This window comes from Amphiura filiformis, chromosome 7 (assembly GCF_039555335.1).
Source record: "Amphiura filiformis chromosome 7, Afil_fr2py, whole genome shotgun sequence".
NCBI classification, from domain to species: Eukaryota; Metazoa; Echinodermata; class Ophiuroidea; order Amphilepidida; family Amphiuridae; genus Amphiura; species Amphiura filiformis.
This window is the reverse complement of record NC_092634.1, coordinates 4,484,937-4,508,057: the sequence shown is the minus strand read 5'-3', so window position 1 is coordinate 4,508,057 and position 23,121 is coordinate 4,484,937. Positions and strand designations below refer to the sequence as shown.

General features: G+C 40.7%; 1 protein-coding gene across 1 annotated transcript in view; it reads right to left on the bottom strand.

The window, feature by feature from the left end:
- Positions 1 to 23,121, bottom strand: part of LOC140156655 (glutamyl-tRNA(Gln) amidotransferase subunit A, mitochondrial-like) — a 101,996-nt gene that overhangs the window by 74,161 nt on the left and 4,714 nt on the right. The window contains exon 2 of the mRNA XM_072179593.1: positions 8,523 to 8,682. Within this exon, the coding sequence (XP_072035694.1) occupies positions 8,523 to 8,682 (160 nt within the window). The remainder of the gene's footprint in view (positions 1 to 8,522; positions 8,683 to 23,121) is intronic.

Below are 23,121 nucleotides of genomic sequence, written 5' to 3'. Positions count from 1 at the left end.
CTTCTTCAGAGTGCTCCGTTGGTAGCTTCTTTGCACGGTCCTCCACCGTGGCGCAGAAGCATCCAAAGAGAAAAAGGACCCTGCCTTTCCATCGCGTTGAGCGATTGGAGTGGCAGGCCCAACCCCCCAGCGCTGAGTGGACACCCTATGGGCTAGGCCCATGGAGCTCTCGTTGAGGCTAGCTGTTAGCACCGCTAATAGGCTCACCTCGCGGAAGAGCTCAGATGTTGTCTGGGCGTGATACGCTTGACGACATCTGGGTCCCTCTCGGATCCCCTCAGGTAGGTCCCGTGGTCCTCCCGCGTTACACGCAGAGGAAGCGTGCAAGCACGCAGCGTCATAGCTCTACTGAGCTCGACAGCCCCACGATATCTACCCGTGAGGTTTGCGGGAATGAGAGTGCAGGCGTCCCCTGTGAGGAAGCAGCAGCTGAGCATCCTACTGAAAGGATCCCTGGTCCTCCTCCATGGACTCCCCTTAGGGGGTGTCCGGAGGAAGATCAGTGCTGTTGCTCCCCTCGCGGGGCAGCGGGGAAGGAGATTGTAGTGATGTCACTACCGGACTCAGCTTCCGACTCCTTTCCCTCGCCCACAGTATCCGTATCATGCTCCGATGATGACGGTAACTGAGGACGGGCATCTGAAAGCGGGTAAGAAGGCATAACCACTGTGTGGCTCGCCGACTACCTGCCAGCAGAAGAGGGAGGACTCCCGCAAGACCCTGAGGTATCCGCCATGGCACCACTGGGTCCGCGCATGCTCTCGCAGCCGTCGTCCTAGCGCTTAGCAGCACGGGCCTACCCTGATCAAGATCTGGGTTAGCCCCATGCCGGCTGGCCTGGTCAACAGCTGATGTTGGTACTGCGTGGCCATCGCTGGCGACACTTGCCACGGTGCTGGGCCGTGGAAGAAACACCCTGCGGCGGGTACCACGGGGCATACCCAGCCGGCAGCTGACCCTGAAAGGATCCGCCACCAGGGTAACCCCATGGTACTGCAGTACCAGCACCGCCTCCCCCCTGTTGCCACAGAGACTGTGGCGACTAAAAGCGAGTGCTGCGGTACCGGTGCGGTATCAGCGTGGGTACCCTTGAGGGTTCCCAACTGTGGACCGCTGTACCCTCGCCACACTGCGTTCCCTGTTTGGGGGATCAAGCTGTGTGCTGGCGTGGTACCGGCGCTGGTACTAGCATGGGTACCCGTGAGGGTTCCGGCTGTGTACCGCTGTATGAGTGGTTCCAGCGTAGGTGCCCGTGAGGGCTCCCGGCTGTGTACCACTGTACCCATGCCTCACTGCGTTCCCGCAAGGATCAAGCCGTGTGTATGGGTACCCGCTATACCGGCTGTCCCTTGGCTAGAGGGAGCTTGCCTAGTACCACGGGTAGCTGAGCGTGCATACCCCCGATCAATCACCTCGCCACCTGAATAGGCAGCGTCAATCAATGGAGCTATGCCCTGTTGATTTGACAGTGATCGATCAAGAGAGGGTAATTGACCCATTGACGATAATGGATCACCCACGCTCCGCTGGCTCTCGAGGACATAAGTGGGTTGTTGATCAGCTAGGCTGTTCAAGCTACTGACTGTACCCTCTAGAGCTTCGCCCAAGGTCGCTGTGTGTGGCAGACCACTCACGGCAGCTATGGGCGGGTGCATAGCGGCTACCACTGAAGTCAAGCCGTAGCTCGTCTTTGTAGCTGCCACCGAATGCACCTGGGTCGCTGTCCCGTGAGAGACTGCGGGCCCAACCCCTGAATAATCGCCAGCCAGTCCCTGTGGACAGCCAGCAGCTATTCTAGGGCCCAGGGTATCACTCGGCGGTCCCGCCATGGAACGCTGCCGCAGACAACCCCAGTTGGTTCTGCTAAGACTACACCCACAGCGATAGCAGCGTATCGTCTCTGCTGAACCCATGCATGCTAGGGTTCAACCCAGGCAAGCCCAGGGTACCCTTGCATGCTGCCCGTCGCTGGCTACTACTGTGGCTGTTTGAGCCCGTGAGATATGCCTGCAACAGGCGGGTGTCCTCCTGCTAAAAACCCGTGAGGATTTTTGGCTAGAGGACTGGTATCCTCCTGCTACCAAACCCGCTAGGGTTTTCGCTGGTGGTTACCGCTCTGCTGCCTGCTACTTTGCTCCGACGTATAGTCAGTGCTTTCGCTGGCTGCTGAGCCTTTGGACGCTTAGCAGTCCCGAAGGAACCGCCTGCTTGTCCGGGACCGGAGCCCCCTTAAGCAGACCTGCCATGACCCATAGGGGCTGTCACAGCAGAATCTACCGTGTCGACTGGTATCCTCCTGCTGCAAAACCCGCTAGGGTTTTCGCTGGTGGTTACCGCTCTGCTGCCTGCTACTTTGCTCCGGCGTATAGTCAGTGCTTTCGCTGGCTGCTGAGCCTTTGGACGCGCTTAGCAGTCCCGAAGGAACCGCCTGCTTGTCCGGGACCGGAGCCCCTTAAGCAGACCTGCCATGACCCATAGGGGCTGTCACAGCAGAATCCACCGTGTCGACCTTACCAGTGCCCTTGGTAGATTTCTTCTTCGTCTTATGGCGATGATGGAGCCTATCCCAATCGTCAAGCTGGAACTCGGAGAGTCCTAAGCAAAAGAAAGACATCTAGAAGATCGTGAGCACTCCCTGTGGGTGAAACAGAGCGGTGTGGGTCCCGCTCCGTCACCAGGAAGGGCAAGCCCGACAGGGCCGAGGTGAAGCGAGGAGAAAGGGAGGGGGCACTACCCCCCCAACACGCGACTCAAGCCCAGTAAGCAAACCTGAGCACGGAGGCTGGTCGCTAACGTTAGTGGTAAAGTAAGGACTGGCTAACTTTATTACTAAAATGTCAGACGGGTCCCTACCAATCCCCACCGTATGAATATCTGATTAACTCGTCTTATCGGACGGTAATGAAGACATAACGATAGAGTAATCACCCTAACATAGCAACAATAACCTACCGTACATGAAATACAATGTGTATGTACAAACATCTATTGTAACTTACAGGCTGCAATGGTTGTTTTACGTGGGAAACAAAATGAATGGCGCAACGAGCGGCCATTTTGAATTGCTCGTGTGTCCCGTATACAACGGAGGCACGATATGTAGCTAAGTTTTGGATCGTTTTTTGTCACTTTTTCGCCAGAAAATGCCGTCAAAACTATCCTCAGCCGAACAATACCGGTTTGGTTTTACCTAAGGTGTGAAACTACAACCGTATATCTCGCCTTTGGTCGAGAAATTGATACACAGTGCTATGAACAATCGATAGAAACACGTCTGTGTCAGTCGGAGACCAAGGAGGATAAGGACGATCATATGGTGTGACGTCACCTTTTGGGTGAGTCCACCGGGGATCGGGGTTTTTGTTATTTATTCATTTATGTGGGACAAAATGACTATTGGTTTTTCCGCATCTCGGGATCGATGCAAGAAGTATCTTAATCAACATCGGAAACGGTAAGATCGACCGGTGTACTGAGTCTGGTAAATATGTGTTTTATGAAATGAAGTGTTTGATTCCATGAAAAGTACTAAGTTAGTAATGTAGCATGTATTTCTTACAACTTATGTATTTATCCTTTGATAAATATCCTGTATTATTTTGCGAGTATATAATAATTATTTTTGAGGCCTTGAATCGGCCAATGCTTAAAACATGTAACACTGATTAAAGGTGCCTGACATCATGATATACAACGTCGTCCCACATTTTTTCATAACCAAAAATGTTACTTAAAAACAAGCTACAAATAAGCTTGTATTTTTGGATGAGATATTTAGATGAAAACTGACCTCATCTGCAAGTCTTAACGATTTTTTATTTCCCGCAGATTTTCATTGCATAAAGTTTTAATTCCATGACCAATTCACATTATATTTATTTATATAACATCATATATTTCAGAGTTCTTAGTAATCTGTGACAAGCCTTTTGACAGACTACAAAAGAGTCAACAGGGCAAATGCACCAGTCGCATCACTCAAATCCACGACCGTCGCATGCAAAGCTTGCAGTTCGACCTGGAGACAGAGGGTCGTCGTTGCTGGAATGTACCATCCTTCACATTGGCCGGCGACGTCTACCAAGTTTTTAGGAGATATGGAGACCAGCTTGTTTTAGCAAATGCATTAAATTCCAATGTAAGCTGAAGGAGTGGAATAAGATCAGGATAGCATTGCCCTAATCAAGTAGTCCGATTTCCTGCAACAGTGCGAGTATATTTAAAAGATGCATGTATGTAAAAACCTCAAAATTGATAACCTGCCCAAAAGTCTCCTTTTGACATATTTGTTCAAAATCTGGGTTGGTCGGGCCCGTAGAACAGGCCTAAGGGTTTCCTTTTTCGTCGACTATTGGTTATACCTATTGCATTTTAATTTTTGTGCAGTGATTTGGACATTAGTAGAATTTGAGGACGATGGGCTTTTTGCTTGCATGAAGGGGGACACCGTTTAACTCTATGGTTTAGGCAGCGTCCAGGATATGCATCCAAATGTATCTAATAATACTGAATGCTTTGCACCATGGCATGGGGCTGTATACACCGCCCGTGTAAAATTCTTCTCAGGTAATTATTTTAAATAATTGTGACATGATCAAGTGGAATGAGTCGCATGTCGACCCTGTCAAAATTGAGTTTTTCACATGTTTCTAAAGAGGACATTTAGAGCTTTCAGACACTGAAAACCCCATGTTGATGCAAATTTTCTTTGCAAAGATACATCGTAATTTATCAATCGCTGGAAACAATATAAAACATACGAATTTTAACACTTTCTTTGTTAATATCTCAAAATCAATATTAGCACTGTGGTGTATTCCTGTGGGCGTATTCCAAGCTCATTTAAATAATTAGGCTTAATTGTGGGAATGCATTCGGAATACAGTTTGGCTTGTGGGAATGCATTCGGAATACAGTTTGTATTCCCCAATTGTATTCCTACCCATACACTTGTTAAGATATGCTGTATGTGTAATCCTCATTTGTATTCCTACATGTCCAGGGGTCCATTTCACTAAACTTTACGAAGCTTCGTAAGTCTCAAAATCATTCGTAACTTACGACGAGTCGTAAGTTCCATTTCACTAAACATACTTACGAATGGTACCCTTCGAAAGTAATAGGGATTTAATACAGGAACCCTTCGTAAAGTTACGTCTAGTATTGTGTATTCGTAACTTTACGAACGGTTACCCGAGTTACGAAGGGTTAAAAGTTTAGTGAAATAGACCCCAGGAATACAGTTGGAATACAAATGGGAATACAGTGTGGAATACAGTTGGAATGCATTGGTAAGGGATGGCATGTCACATGTGTAATGTGTCAACTGTGAGAAAGAGGATCACTCCATAAAGTGCCAAGATTTCAAGAAGAAGAATGTTGAGGAAAAGGAAGCAATTTGCAAAGGAGAAATTCCGGTGCTTTGGTTGCCTGCGACAGGGCCATATGTCCAAATCTGGCCAAAGTGGCACCAGGTATGGCCCAAAGGTCAATAGGGCAGACAGATTTGCTTACTATAATTGCCAGATGGAGCCTGTCATTGTTTTGTTTAATTACCAAGTTCATCTCCTTGTTGTGGCGATATATTTTATATCCTGTGTCCTTCTATTTTCATTTATTATTTAATCAAAATTATGGTGTCGTTCACCCCGAGTGAAAATCACTCTCCCGTATCATTTCATCAGAAAACGTCATAATGGTCTTTTGTTAACAGAGGTCTTGTGGAAGATGCCAGCTATGATTTGGTTGTAGCTTGTAGCAGTCACTCAGTGAGATAACACCTCTCTAAAATCTCTGTGTGCGTCCAGATTTGAAAACAACCCGTTAGTCTAGAGCGAGAAAAATTCTCATTAATTATAATATTACTTTGATAATGGAGTTTGTTATTCTCCCAGTTCACTTGTTAGTTTTATTATAAAGTTGCGAACGGAATGAAGATGTGGTAAGGTAATAAATAACTTTTAAACATTGATCACTTATGATCAGTAAACTGTGGTTTTGATTGTCTTGTTGTTGGTGTGATAATTGATCCATGCTTGGCCGAGTCTGAAAGCCTAAATAAGACCCTGGTCAAACCTCTAGTTCTCTGGAGAGCTTTTATTAGCGCCCATACCAAATCCAATGCCAATTCTATGATGAAGAGCCAGTGAACAGGTCTACCAATCTGAGGGACTAGCCTAGATGAGTGGGCCAAGACGCTTCTACCAAGGCATGTAATTTATCCTGGTACCAACCTCGCCGCCTAAAATATTTAGCGAGTCCTTTTTCCCCAAAGCTCTTTATTAAATTTTTAATACATGAATAACCATATTTGTAGCTATCTAAATTCTTTTAATCCAAGCTATCTAGGAGATCTAGGAACATGCAATAAACTTATAAATATCTATGTATTTTAGTTAAGTTGTTAAAGCAATATTATAACATTTTCAAACAAAATAGATTAGCATTTCTTTGCCATAAAATGTTAGCTTTTACTGTCAGATATATCCCTTTTATTTTTGAGCCGAACAACTACGGCAAAGCAAAGAAAATTGGAATTTACTACCAGCGCATATATATGCCAATACGTACCACTCCTTCGGTCATGTTGTGGTACGACCCTTTGTTGTGTACATCACCGTCACAAGCACGCTGTACATACTGTGTGTTATGAACATTGTGTATGCGTTCGACTAACAATTCCATCGTAATAATAAAGGGCTGAATCAGCCTTTTATTCAAAATCTCTGATTTTGACAAAAATACAGCACCTAGAGTCTTGATTTATGCAGGCTATATTGGTTTAATAAAGTACAATTTAATCGTGTAAAAAATGAATTTAAAAAATTCAGTGAGGGCGTCCTCCTCAGCAAATGTTATAATATGGCTTTAAGTTGCATTCACTTCCTAATTTGTGATCTCTCTAGTCCACACCTAGTGGTCTAAAGATTAACCTTTTCAGTAAATCCCATAAGCCTTTGCGAGTACACCTGAGATGTCGTCATTTGACGTGGCACACCAATCTGCGCTGATGCGCACATCATTTATCGAACAGCGTTACTGCGCATTGCAAGTCGGCATGATGTCAAATGACGACATCTCAGGTGTACTCGCATCGGTTTATGGGATTTACTGAAAAGGTCAATCAACACAAGGGCAAAGGTGTTCTCTCTAATCTACACAGGAGTGCTTACAAGAGATCACTACATGCAAGCTTGAATGGCAATGTCAAGAAAAAAATGAAACATCACACTCATGAATGCAAATCGCCTACGATATCTTCCCAGAAAAACATTTTATTGAATCAATCATGGGATCCTTAGAAATTAGTGAAGACCCCTAGAATTTCAGAGGCCAGGCACATGGCCCCTTTGATTTTTTCCTTATTTCGAGGCCTGTTAATTTGACATTAATTTGCTTTAAAGGTTACCTTTTTCAGAATCTTGGATTAACAGCAACGTAGCTTGCCAACCAAGAAAAATGTAACCTTGTACTTTTAACACTTCCAGTTATCATCAGGATATAATTTATAAATATATTTCACAAATTTTGTGTGAACACACTCTACACAAATTTATGCCAATCCTGACATAATTCAAAACTTTTGCCCAGCATTAATGCGGTACTATATTTATCCTTTCTGCGATTGGCTATACTGTGTCTCGTCTCTAGAGTAATGCCATGTTGGATTTTATAGTGGCAGATTCAAATCACGATCGCTAACCTAATCCTGTGGCCTATACACATGTGTAGAAGATTGATTTGTTCATACGCTGGTGATGTAACGGTGTAAATGCACCGATTCGAGTCTGCCACTACAAAAACCAACATGGCGTTACTCTCAACTTGAGACCAAACACAGAATAGTACGCCACTTTTGATTGGCTGGACACACCAAAAGACTTACCTTGTTCTTGGCCAATACATTGATGTCTTCTTTAGCAGAGACAGCACTTCCTCTATATGTAGTCTGTATACCTTCCTCAAGTCATTAATTTAGATTATGTTTTCTACATGTATCGTATCTCTAAATGTATTGATGAGAATTATATAAAAGTATACATTTTCAGAAAGGAAATGATGCAAGGAATCCAACTTGTATAACAAATTCCTGTAGAAGTTAACAGTTCTGGAGAAAATTTGATTTACTTTACGGACTCAAGGAAGGTATACGGACTGTAGTCCACCTGGCTTACACAAGGCAGGGACATACATCCTTTCTTGGGTATTTCACGCATGTACAAATGCACCGCCTTTGATCGTGTGTGTAAACATGGAAGTCAAAGGACACAATTTAGTACTGCGCCCACCGAAGTGCGCACCGACATCAATGCTTCTGAAATAATCCTGTCCACTAAAAGCCTAAAAGCATCAAGTTTTATTGCCTTGGTTATCTTCCAATTAGCCGGATTTTTGTCGCATCATATCGGGCACTATAATAAAATTCAATTTATTCAATACACATTCTTAAAAATATGTAAAAAGGCAATTATGACCACTTTTATGGCTTTTGTGAGGAAAAAAGAAATAAAAAAAAGGCAAACCTTGTTTTCTTCTTTGGTCCGACTGCTTCGCTTCCTGCAATCCTTGCTCATAAGTCATCGTCACAAACGCATTGAGTTCTGACAGTTTCTTGGCCCTCGCATAGCAACGGCTGCAGAGTTCCTCAGCGGATAAACTCCCATTCTGAAGTTTTGTGGCAATCTGGGAGAAAAAGTGAGCAGAGAAAAAATTACAAAATTAATAATAATAATAAGCATCTACAGTGTAACATTTGTAGCTTATGACCTTATGACCAAGATGTCCTTGTACTATTCTTATCCTCATTCGACCAAAAGTTGCCAATGATCAACAAAAGGGCAAGTCCATCACAACATCTTAGGACTTCTTCTGATGAAGATGTGTGTCACACATCGAAAATTCAAGGTTAGTGAATTTTTGTGCTGAAAGTCAGTTTAAACTTTTGGAAATTATTCTTAAGTGCTCATGAAAAGACAATAAACTGCTCCGCATTTCCCACGTAATAAGCATAATTAGCTTGTGTCTGGCTCAGACACTTGCACATCACAAAACCCTATGCCATACATAAATTCGCCCATCTTGGCACAGTGCAGCATAGATACAAATGATGCTCTCCTTTGGGTCATTTCGCAATTGACTTTTTTGACCTGCTACAGGCATCTTTTTTTATTGCCTAATCAGGCTTCCATATAGCCTGTGCAATAATTTGCGTACACACTGCCGGGCAATGACAACACATGTCAAGTGGTCTACAATAACGTCACATGTCAAGTGGTCTATAGACCACTTGCCATATGACATCATTGCCCGGCAGTATGCACACAAATTATGGCAATTTCCATTGTTCTTTGCCCTGCATTGTGCGTACGCATCATAGTTCGCTCAGGGCACATGCATTTTAAATCGCCCACCACATTTCATATAGCACAAGAAATTGAACAGTGTAGCGGTTCATTCAAGCATATCGATCAACCAGTCCCTCACCTTTGTTGATAAATAATGATGTCAAGTGGTGTATAGATGTAGACAAAGTAAACCATATTACACTATACCTACTAGCCTCAATAAACTCTCTTGCTGCTATCATCCAACAAACAGAAGGCCTTAACTCACTTTTGGCCATTTTGAGATTTTGGCACCAAAATAATCTGTACTACCCACAGATTCTTAAAATCATAAAGCCTTAACTCACTCAACTTCCTATTGCATCTATAGCACAATAATACTTGGTCACATTTCAATGCAAAATATTATTTTTACTCATTTTTCTCAAAAAGGCACTTCTTGAGTTGAGGCCTTCTGTTTGTCAACCCTCGAAGTGTCCTGCTTGTATACAGGTCCCAAGCAAAGTGAAAGGTTTTAGGAGTCAGTTGACACATCAAGCATCAAGAGAAGATTGGATCAACTTGCCATAAGGAGAACAATGTCTCAATGCACTTTGTTCTACAAGATTCATCATTAAAATCATCATTAGCTTTCCACCCAACATCAAGATGAATCCCACCGTTGGTAGAACATCACACAAACTCCGCTATAGCCCAGTGCATGCAAGATGCAACCTGTACAAGTACTCATTTTTTATTCGGACAATCCCTACATGGAACAGACTACCTCTGGAAGCTGTCTCAGCAACATCACCAAACATCTTCCAGTCAGTAGCTCTCCCTGTAGTCCGGGCTATGCAGCCCACTGCAGTTCACCAGCTCATCTAGTTGGGCATCTACTTTTTACTTGTACCTGTATAGTTTCTGCACATCGCACAACTGCACATCTTTGAGCATCATCAAAAGTCTCCTTGGACAAGAATCACACTTTGTTAGGAGTGTAACAATTGAAGGTTGAAGATTAAAGATGAACTTCATTACATCTTCTCTGGTACAATTCATGTTTGCAAATCTGGAATTATGTAGACGTTCTCTCTCTACCATCTTGACACAGTGCAGCACAGATACCAAATGATGCTCTCTCTCCTTTGGGTCATTTCAAGCAGGTGGATGTCAGTTCATAAGAGCAATGTCGGGGATTATAGATCACAATTTTTCAATCGATGGGGAGAGATGAGGTACCACCAGGTCCGACCGAGTCTCCTACACAGGTTACGCTCCCTGTGGAGGGGCGGAACCAAACTGGCTGATGTGGAGACTAAGCCAGTTTGCATCGGTCTGATACTTTCGTCTATCTATCTCGTCTTTGACCATACGCAGATCTGGCTGGTCAGGAAGATATTTAATATCCCGAATTTATAATATGCCTACCAGTTCCACCGTATAACCGATTTGCTAGAGAATTTGTTACCATGTTTAATAAATTCGTATTAATCGTATAATAAAATGTGGCCAAATGTATATTTGTGTACATAGTGTGTGGATCCACTCTTCTACGGACTTGGCTACTAAGCATGTCGGGAAGGATATGGCGGTATGCTGACCTGGGTCAATATGTTCTGGGCAGATGAGGTCCCACCAATTGCCTACAACCTTGTGTGCGATCATGTGTGACAGGCAATTCCGATAATAATAGAGGTTCCCTGCTCTTGTTGGCAACTCACCTCCCTCATTATTGATTACATCATATTTCAGTGCAATTCATGTTTGCAAATCTTGAATAATCTAGACCATCTCTATCTCTATCATCTTAACACAGTGCAGCACAGATACAAAATGATGCTCTCCTTTGGGTCATTTCAAGTCAAGAACTCACCCACCCCATTATTGATTACATCATACTTCAGTGCTCAACACACAAATAAGCATACAAAGCTTTTTAATTGTCCAGCAGGTGTACCTCTATGCATAATAATGAACTATTGTCTCATAGTTTACAGCTTGTAGAATCAACCATCCATGCTAAACCCATACATGAAGAGAAGATATCTTACACTTCCCACAATGCATTTCTTCCATTTCAATATCTGCACTGATCTGCTGCTATCCAATACAATATGGATATGGGTTAGGTGCTGTGCAATAATTATGTGTACCCCCGGGCTGGTGAATTCTCAAAGTGGTCTGCCAAAAATCGCTTGCCCCCCCTTTTTCGACGTGCCAAAAATCTTTGCCCCCTTTTTCGATGTGCCAAAACCTTTGCCCCCCTTTCAATGTGCCAAAAATCTTCCCCCCTTTACACACTAAGATTTTGGGTAACCTTAATTTATAACCTTAAATTGTCTTATAATGCGAGCATAGCGAGCAGGAAATTTTGCATATTTAAACATGTTCCTAACGTTTTCCTACACCTTTTTAGGGCGTAATATAGAAACGGTGCCTAAAATATCTGTGCCAAAAATTGCTTGCCCCCCTTTTGACCTGCCAAAAATCGCTTGACCCCCTTCGACCTGCCAAAAATGCTTGCCCCCCCTTTTGGCCTGCCAAAAATCTTTGCCCCCCTATAATTCACCACCCGGGGTACACATAATTATTGCACCACCCTTAATTAAATACAGATACAGTATCAATAGTGACAAAAAGAGCATTTTTATATACAGATCTTGTAAATTATGTTTATTTCATGACTATCAACCCATGTTTAGCCAGTCTATCTGTACATGAAAACAAGTTGTCATTTGAAGAAATGAGGTGATGTATTATGTTGCAAAGGATTCTGGGAAGAGTAAAAAATCTTCTATGTTATACACATTGAAAGTAAAAAACAAAGACCTAATATTATCTGTTCCACCTGTATTTTTGAAAAGGTTCTATTGACTTCACTATGTAGTAGTATTTTTTAAATCTGAGATTAAGTGCATGATCAATATTTTAAAGTTCCCTAGATAGGGTGCATGGGAGGTCATTAGTTCAAATCATCCTCCAGGCACCTTCAGAAGACATGCAAATGCATAGTGTATTATACCAAGCACCTGTTGAGTGTTCTTGATGGAATTAATTCTTTTGCATATCTTCTGGAGGTGTCTCGAGCTAGAGTTTGCAAATATATTTGCAAACTCTACAGCTCAACTGATCATACTTTTCCTACATTCGACCTTGCATGATTTTTGAGTTGACACAGTCATGAAAATAACTATAGATACTTGACAAGACCATTAGTAGCCCAGTTCTGAACCTTTTCACTGATCATTCATAACAATAGGTATCTGATGGATCAGTGAAGATAAGAAGGGATTATAATATATCCGTAACCTTGATATTATAGTACATCTCGAGGAAAAAGTGCAATGGACATGTTTTCATTTTATGTTTCAAATATCCCGCGCATGAAATTTGAGTATTTAACCCAAAAATGAAAATGGAACAATTGATTGGAAATCTGTTTTAACAGATTTTTTTGACATCTTTTTCTGCACTGTATTATACCTAAATTAAGAAATTTGATAAACATTCAAAGAAAATATAGGTCATCCAAAAATTGTGATTTTTACACATTTTGGGGCAAAAAGGAAAAATAAGCAAAAAGATCAAAAGCTGTCTAACAGTTTCATTCATCAAGTCATAACAAACGGCCTACGACAGCGTTCAAGATTTGACTTACGTTTGGCGGACACGCGTGTGAAAAAAGTATTTAGGGGTGAAAAGAACCAAAATTCTTGAATGTTTATATGTTTCCAAGGGTGAAATGTCATCTAGTTTCAGATTTTGGCACTTAAAACTCCCTATCTTATATAGATTTTGTGAAAAAAATCAATTTTTGGTCGATTTTGGCTGAAAATGGCCATTTTGGGGTGACAAAAATTTTGACTTGCAGATTTCCTGTGAGTATATGAACATGAAAACTATCAAATAGTGCCTAATTTTCTATTTTAATTGTGTAACAAGGGTACAATTGTGATATTAAAAGCATTGAATGGGCTCCATATATTTCTTTATTTTTGTAGCAGGGGTAGAAACTTGAGGGTTCGGGTGACAATTGATTTAGAAAAATATACAATATTCGCATCATTTTCAATTTGAAAACGCCACATCTCCACAATGGTATGAGCTATAGGGATGCTTTAAGTATTTATTTGCTCAGTATTTCATTAGCTAAATGGTGATATAACAAACAAGTAAGCTAGATCTACAGAAAATAAAATAACTTGCAAAATGCTACCCCACCCCTAAGGATTTTGAGGGCGTGAAAAAAGTCACAGATTTTGCAAAAAAAAATAAGTCCTTCAAAATTGGGAGGTTTGAGGCTAAACAAAAGACATGTTGCCTTTACCAATGCCTCCCTCTAGAGCAACATGTTTTTTGTTTAGCCCTGAGTATCCCCATTTTGAAGGACTTATTTTTTTTGCTCCAATTTTTGCTCCAATTTGGGGATTTCGGGCAGAAATATGCCTGTACAGTGCTATGGGGAAAATTTTCAAGTTGATAATTATGCATTTTTTATGTCAGATTCAGTTTCTACACAAAATTTCACCCTAGAAAATGTTCCTTTAAGTAGGATATCTTTCACTTTAAGTTTCCACCATTCTGTCCGCCAAACGCAAGTCAAAGCTTGAACGCTGTCCTACATGCTTAATTTCTAATAAAATATTGAAATTGTGAAAAATATAGGTATTTATTGATTTTCATGTTTTTTCTTGCAAATATGCTAATAATATGCAAATTATGAAATTGCAAAATAAAGTTTCTACATAGCATACATCTTTCAAGTATGATGTTCAAAATGACAGACATCAAAAAGAGATTCGATGAAATGTAAAGGTGTAGTAACAATTTTGGCATGGACTGTCTGGTTAGGCAAAGTACGGTAAGTTGAGCTGTAGTGAGATCGATAAATTCAGGTATCATGCGAAAATATCAGTCCAATTTTATCATTAAGTCTTCAGAATCTTTTTTCGATCAAAAATATGATTTTTAGCAGAAAACATGATTTTTTGGTAAAAACATGATTTTGCTTAAAAAAATGATTTTGGTCAAAAATCATGTAATTTTTAAAAATGTGATTTTTGGTCATTTGGTCAAAAATGTGATTTTTGATCATTTGGTCAAAAATGTGATTTATGGTCAAAAATGTGATTTTTAGTCAAAAATGTGATTTTTGGTCAAAAATGTGATTTTTGGTCAACAAGGCGGTTCTCGAACCACAAGTCTCGCCTGCTATCGCATCCGCCTGCTTTTGTGATTACTTTTGGTAGAAGTAAATGAACCTGCAACAACCCATGGTGATTTGCCTGTTCAATTTGAGCTTGGACAAATATTGAAATTTGACCTTTGACCACAAAAATTTGACTCTAAATGTTGACTGTACCCACCAAGTTTCATGCCCAAACAACAGTTTATAGTATATGACCTCAGATGACGCCTGGGTGACCTCAGATGACCACAAAATGACCTTCCGAAAATTTGACTCAAAATGTTGACTGGTTGTTGTTTGACCTTCGTACCACCTTCCCTTCCGGAGATATGGTATATTTTCTCTTCGGGAAATCTTCAGGAATTTCCGGAAATCTGAACTTAAAATGAATATAACATTTTAGGAAAATCGTTTTATTTTAATTTTTTGATGTTTTATAGCAGCCTTGAATGTTCTTTAACTTTTAAAACCAAAAGGAACTGTTTTTGGGTCACTATAATAATTTTAATTAACAAAAGTTGTATCTTCGGAAATACTCAAAAAATGGCCGAAAATTACATTTTGGCAAATTTAATTAAAAATCCATAATTAAAAAAGTAAATGAGATATTTCAATTTTTCTTTTTGATTTTGAAAGCATTAGTCAAGTTCCATAACATAGTGCAACAAAATGGGCTCAAATTTGATTGCAAAGGTGGTTTCTAGAAAACAGCTAAATTAATTACAGTGCTGCAAAAGGGCTTACATCCACAACAGGTGCGATATAAATAAAATAAATAGAAAGGCTTGAAAATTGTACCAAACCTATTCTTTTAGTTTCTATCCATCAACACTTTATCCAAAACCAAAATGAATTAAATCGAACAAGTAATAATTGCACAATTAAAAAAAGCTGTTTTTCTTAAAAAGTCAAAAAGTGGATGTAAGCCCTTTTGCAACTCAATGTTCACAGTACCCACCAAGTTTCGTGCCCATACCACAGTTTTTAGTAATTTGACCTCAGATGACCCCCTGGTGACCTTGGATGACCCCGAAATGATCTCCAAAAATTTGGCTCTATATGTTGACTGTACCCACCAAGTTTCATGCCCATACGAGTTTTTAGTAATATGACCTCAGATGACCCCTGGGTGACCTCAGATGACCCCAAAATGACCTTCCAAAAATTTGACTCTAAATGTTGACTGTACCCACCAAGTTTCATGCCTATACAACAGTTTTTAGTAATTTGACCTCAGATGACCCCTGGGTGACCTTGGATGACCTCGAAATGACATTCCAAAAATTTGACTCTAAATATTGACTGTACCCACCAAGTTTGATGCCCATATGACAGTTTTTAGTAATTTGACCACAGATGACCCCTGGGTGACCTTGGATGACCTTGAAATGACCTTCCAAAAATTTGGCTCTAAATGTTGACTCTACCCACCAAGTTTCATGACCATACGACGGTTTTTAGTAATATGACCTCAGATGACCCCTGGGTGACCTCGGATGACCCCAAAAAGACCTTCCGAAAATTTGACCCACCAAGTTTCATGCTCATACGACAGTTTTAGTAATTTGACCTCAGATGACCCCTGGGTGACCTTGGATGACCCCAAAATGACCTTCCAAAAATTATAGCTCTAAATGTTGACTGTACCCACTAAGTTTCATGCCCATACAAGTTTTTAGTCATTTGACCTCAGATGACCCCTGGGTGACCTCGGATGACCTTGAAATGACCGCCCGATGATTTGACTCTAAATGCTGACTGTACCCACCAAGTTTCGTGCCTATACGACAGTTTTTAGTAATTTGACCTCAGATGACCCCTGGGTGACCTCGAATGACCTCAAAATGACCTTCCGAAAATTTGGCTCTAAATGTTCACTGTACCCACCAAGTTTCATGCCCATACAACAGTTGAGTAATTTGACCTCAGATGACCCCTGGGTGACCTTGGATGACCTCGAAATGACATTCCAAAAATTTGACTCAAATGTTGACTGTACCCACCGAGTTTGATGCCCATATGACAGTTTTAGTAATTTGACCACAGATGACCCCTGGGTGACCTTGGATGACCTTGAAATGACCTTCCAAAAATTTGGCTCTAAATGTTGACTCTACCCACCAAGTTTCATGCCCATACGACGGTTTTTAGTAATATGACCTCAGATGATCCCTGGGTGACCTCGGATGACCCCAAAAAGACCTTCCGAAAATTTGACCCACCAAGTTTCATGCTCATACGACAGTTTTTAGTAATTTGACCTCAGATGACCCCTGGGTGACCTTGGATGACCCCGAAATGACCTTCCAAAAATTAAGCTCTAAATGTTGACTGTACCCACTAAGTTCCGTGCCTATACGACAGTTTTTAGTAATTTGACCTCAGATGACCCCTGGATGACCTCGGGTGGCCTTGACCCACTAACCAATACAAACTTGTTCTGTCTGGGGTGAAGATGCACCCACTGTTTGAAGAATGTGCGACCCCTAGTCTCAGAGAAAATAGGTTTTTGCATTTTATGCATAAATTATGCAAATTAGGTACTTAATTATCATATTTTGCGCTAAAGAGATCCTCTGGTCATGCTACCCCCTACCAAGTTTCATCATCATAGCACTTAGGGTTCTTACGGATCCCCAGATACAGCTCCACAAGGCAGATTTCTTCCGATTTCCAACCATATTTGTAGAAGTGTTCCGCATAAATTATCGTTCCTGCCACCAGGTTTCGTTACCATACGCCTAACGGATCTTGATCTCAAGCTGTTAGTTTTAAAAGATATCTTTTAAACTCACAGAGTCCAATATATTTCATTTCATTTCATTTTATTTGACAGATAAAAAACATAAAACATACAGTAAAACACATACAATGATTGCACAATATTAAAAGTATTAAACATTTTCAATTGACCAGCAATTAACATGAGTTATTCATAAAGGAGTTATTAAAAGGCAAGACTCCAGTCCATGATGAGGAATCCCAAGACTCCTTCGGTGTGCAAAAACAAGAGAACAAACACTGAGCCTCTGGCAGGGATAGCCAAGAGTAACAAAAGTCACTGCAAAAACAACACAGCAAAACAGAGATCACACCGAAGGAGACAGGATTTCTCCCCATGAACTAGAGTCGGGTAAATAGATAAATTAAAACATATTACATATGAAACACTCTATAAAAAATCAATTCCAGCTGAGATTTTTGAAGTGCTCTTTGGAATTTGTTACAAACCCATTTAAACTGAAAAGAAGTTGATTACAGAGATCTTGAGGAAGTTGATCAAACAAAGCAGGAAATCTATTGAAAACAGTGAATTTAAAACCATCTGTGCGAGCATAGGTGTGACTAAATTTTTAATTCTCGTTGTGGCGAGGATTCACTGAGATAAACTTAAAGGGATTGATATCGTACCTCCCATACAAACATTTTGAAACAAAAGACAAAGCAAGGTAAGTATATCTGTTACGCATAGAAGATAAACCAAGCATTTCTAATCTGAAATTGTAACTAAGCTCCCCCCCCCCCCCCGAGGAGCAGGAACACAAATACGAGCCAGAAGTTTTTGAGCTTTTTCAAGTGATTTTAAATGACCAATTTGGTAAGGGAGCCACCCTGGTATTCCGTATACCAAAATGGGTCTACATAAGGTGGAAAATAATCTGACGAGAATATCTGGATCGTTACAATGGACCAGCCGCCTAATAAAACCAAAGAGTCTTGAAGCTCTTGAAGTAACATACATGACATGATCACCCCATTTCATATTAAGGAAATTAAAACACCAAGGTATTTATAACTGTGGACTACATCAATGGGCTTATTAAGAATGACATACGATGGGACCTGTCGACCAGCAACATTTCTCCTGGATAACCTCATGACCTTACATTTGTCTGGGTTTAAAGCCATCTTATTAATATTGCACCAGCTACCAATTTCATTTAAATCATTTTGAATGATATTGACGTCATCTTCCGAGTATAGAGGCCTATAAAGGAGCGTGTCATCTGCATATTGTGGAAGAGGAGACTGAACAAAATTTGGAAGATCTAAAACAAAAAGATTAAACAAAAGAGGACCCAGCACAGACCCTTGTGGGACCCCCGATTTAACAGGCACTCAGAGGATGCCCCTCTGAACTGAACACACTGGTAACAATTTAAAAGAAAGGAGGCGATCCAGTCCCAAAGTGGACCACAAATGCCATACAGATGAAGCTTCCTTAAAAGAACAGAATGACTGACCTTGTCCAAGGCCTTACTCCAGTCAAGAAAGATGATGTCAACATCAGGTGGAGATCGTTTATCAAGAATTTGTGACCAGTGATGGCAAACTGTAGTCAGGAGAGTGGTACAAGAGCGACCGGATATAAAACCCTGTTGTTGAGGAGAGATGAGCCCGCTTGTGTACATATACTCAACAACATTCCTTGTAACAACCCTTTCCAACAGCTTGCCAACCACGGAGCACGAAGATATCGGTCTATAGTTTTCAATGCTACTAAATGTTACCAGATTTGTGTATTGGGACGACATTTGCTCTTTTCCAGTCATCAGGGATTTTACCCTCACAGAGGGAAATATTAAAAAGCAATGAAAGAGGAAATGCAACCTGGGCTGCAGTATGCTCAAGCATGGTGGATGTTATACCATCAGGCCCGGGTGCTTTGCCATTTTTTAAAGACCAGATAAGTTTAAAAATCTCATGTGAATTAGTGGAAACATTGGTCAAAAAAGAAGAACCTTGATGACCCTCACACCAAGTATTTGTGTATCGTGTGAAAGGATCAATTAAATTTGATCATTATTATGCTTTGAGAATATGATTTTTGGTCAAAAATGTGATTTGAACTAATGACCTGTGCAAGAACTCTTATTAATTTTAAAATTAGGCAAAAGATTTCTTTTCTTTCAAAATTCGGGGCACTCAACTTTAGAAGTGACAGGTATGTGCCTACCGGCATCGCTAAGTAGGGGCCTATCGGGTACAAAGCGTTATTTTTAAAAAGAGGGTCATTGGGTACATATAATGAAAAAGGGGGTCATTGGGTATAAGATTTTGAAAAAAGGGGTCATTGAGTATAAGATTTCAAAACAAGGGTCACCAGGCAGAAAAATTTGAAAAAAATGGAGCAAAATTTGAAAGTTTCGTCATTTTTTGTGGCATTTTGATGATGCTATTCTAGAAAATCTAGAAAAAAAGGGGGTCATTGGGTAGCCGCAACCAAACAAAGGGGGTCATTGGGTAGCTGCAACTAAAAAAAGGGGGATCATTGGGTATGACTTTTAAAAAAGGGTTCACAGGGTATAGTCGACTTCAAAAGGGGGGGCATATTGACAGGCACATACCGTCACTCCAAAGTTGAGTGCCCCCGGTCAAAATTGTAGACATCCTGAAATGGATTCGGACTTTGAAGAGTTTCTTTGCTTGTCTAAACTATTGAAATATTAATATGTGATACAGTAGAGAAACAGCCCAATTCAAACAAATTTGTTTTGCTTTTTTATTATTTTATAATATACAATGTAGGCCCATGCAGGAAAAAGCCACTATCAAATCATATACTTCTAGTGCCCATTTCTATTCATCGTTATGTATTATTCTCCCGTGCATTAAATTCGCCAACTACCCTTGCAATAAATGGATATTATTAAATATTCGTAATTATCATTCATTACCCACCGTACCCTAAAGTCCGGTCATTGAAGGAAGTCCCGTTATGACGTGAAAACTACCACGAGAGGACAAAATCGAAGTTTGCATTCGACAGTGTGTAATGGCCAATGTTATTTTCACTAGGCGCAAGCGCAGATAGCTCATTTTTAGGTGACATCACCACCATTATCGGTCAGCAAAAGCTTTCGACTTTGGATTTATGAATGAAATTTAGCAGCAGAGTTTCCGGAGTTTTCCGAATTATGCAAATACGCAACCTATGACCTTTTTACATCAGAATATTAATAAGCATCATGGCACCCACTGAAAGAAAACCTGGTGGGAATTGATTCAGTTTGCAGCAAATTATGCTACTTTTTTGAACAGCTTATCGATAAATAATTCCACGAATGTGAGCACGATATTTTGAAAATGTACAAAATGTATGCAGTGGAATGTGGTTAAAAAATGACTCTTATAAATCTTGTTTGGAGTGTGGCTATTTACTGTAGTAAAATTTATATAACCCGTATTGTGATTGGTTGCAAAAACCATTCATTGCAATCGTAAGCCAATCAATGAACATGACGGCCTTTTACGGTATTAATTAATGTGACCCCCATGTGACTCGCCAGTAAAGTACGTCTAACCTGATTGGTTTACAAAACTACTTTGATAATTGCTAAGCCAGTCAGCATGCTCGATGCTTAACAACCTCGTAGAGGTTTTCGAGAGGTGAATTCACGTGGTGATCCAGCGATCGAGTATAAATTCAGCTTGACAACCAGGGCTGTCAACTCTCACGCATTGGCCGTGAGTCTCATGCACTGGGTCACTTTCTCACGGTCTGACGCCGAGGTAGTATAATCTCACGCCTACATTTGTAGGTAGTAAATGTCACGGAAAAAGCTGGAAAATAAGTAAAATCTCACGCATCTTCAAAATCTGTGTGAATATCCTTAGTTTTCAGCATCAAAGATACTTGCGATGACCAGTTTTTTTGCGGACACATTGATAAGGCCAAATAAAAAAATAAACATGTTTCACGTCCCCTCCCGCTTCCTTTTTTGAGGTTTCCTCAAATATATTTTTATTTTTTGAAATTCAGTTATAACTTTTCAAAAAAATATGTTTAGGAAGTTGGGATGCATTCTATAGCCTTGTTAAGATACAAGAAACACTTTAGGAAGATTTTGTGATCATTAGAGGGGGTGTAACTCTCAGAACAACAAATAAAAAAGGGCCTCCTCCTTTTTCCAGGCATTATTGTATACGCTTAGACTGCCTAACTGGCCTGTATCTCGTTTCGGCCAAAGTCGTCTGTAATACATACCTGTTTTTAATGACTTTGCAACAATGTTTCTATTGTCAGCAATAACAGCTTGCATTCACACTTTTGAGTTTATATGGTGAATTTTCGTACACATCATAAATAAGTGAAATCAGAATATCCTGAAAGGAATTTAGGTAACGAATTCAACAACACTGACCTCGCAACAGCTAATGTTTTCATGTAAACATGGAGTCATTAGACATTTTAGCCTACGCCAGATCCTACTATCGGATCGTTGAAACAACGAAACCTCAATCCCCGGCCTCATTCACGAATTCACTCACCTTCCTACACCACCAGTTGAAATAAAACTCGAAACGTCCCGTGTTATTCCTCAAAACTACATGCACCTTCATTAATAAAAAATTGAAATCCTAGTAGAAATCCGTTATCGAAAATTGTTTGATATAAAACGTCACCAAAAGTAATTTTTTTTTTTTTTTTATACCGCGTGTCAAAATGGCGGCCGCAGTCGCATCCCCCAGCTTTGTACATGTACCCAGGTCACGGTATGTCTACGTGACGAACAGTCAAGGTCAGAGAACAGCGCAACCTGTCTGCTGTAATATAATGGCTCCGCCCAATGAACGGCGCTGTCAATCATCCTTATTCACAGGCGCCTTTGTCGAACAGACTTTTACGCAGGTAAGAGCCTGCGCTGTCATCACTTTAGCGATTAGGATCGACGAGCGTCAGGCCGACAAAATCTGGTTGTGTAGGAGACTATCATCGTGATGCCCACGTTGGAACCATTGGATTACGGAAGAAATATTCATACCAGGACTGAAGCAAATGTGGCCATTTCTATGTTTGTACCGGGCAAGTACGGACATTTTTCAACACGGAGCTAGCGGAAAATACTGCAAATTCGGCCCAAGGTAAGTAAAGGGTTGGGGATCGCATTTTTAACTTTGACTAAACTGTTTCGGAGTTAAGGCATGCTAAAAGTAGACCATTTCGGGGCTGTATTTGGTGTACATGTGACGCTTTTGAAAAGAGTAAAAACGACCACTTATTCGCTATTGCTGAAGTATACCCGCCGAATCATGTACCAATACACAAGGTATTGGTACATGAGATCAGGTATAGTATACGCTAAAACAGCTCTAAGTTAGGCATGTTCACAACATTTTCAAGTAGGATATTTCACATGGAAATTATTTTGTTTAAAAAGGTGATTATTTAACTTAAAAAATGAGGGGTCAACCATGTCTGTAGGTCAAAAACTAGCGGGTTATGGGCAAATGTCTGTTTTAAAAAACTGCACTTTTCTGCACCATCATTGACAATGCCTTACAATGACTTAATAGGCCCCCTACTGTACAAAAAAAGCATGTAATGCATCATTTTTTCCCACGATGATCCATTTTAAACAAAGGCGATTTTATTTTATGAAATCTAACTTTCACTGCATGCTGACTTCTGTATCAAGGATAAAGTACCAGCACTTTTTAGACTACGCGTCAAGTTTCTGGTGTCGAAATTTCAAATTTTTGTATTTCCCTATGGGGATTACACAGTTAAGCTACTGTGAGCTACTGTGGTCCAAACTTTTTGGATTGAATGTGTCGCAAATAGATAATTGGTTTAATTTTACAAAAATGTATTTTTTTTATGTT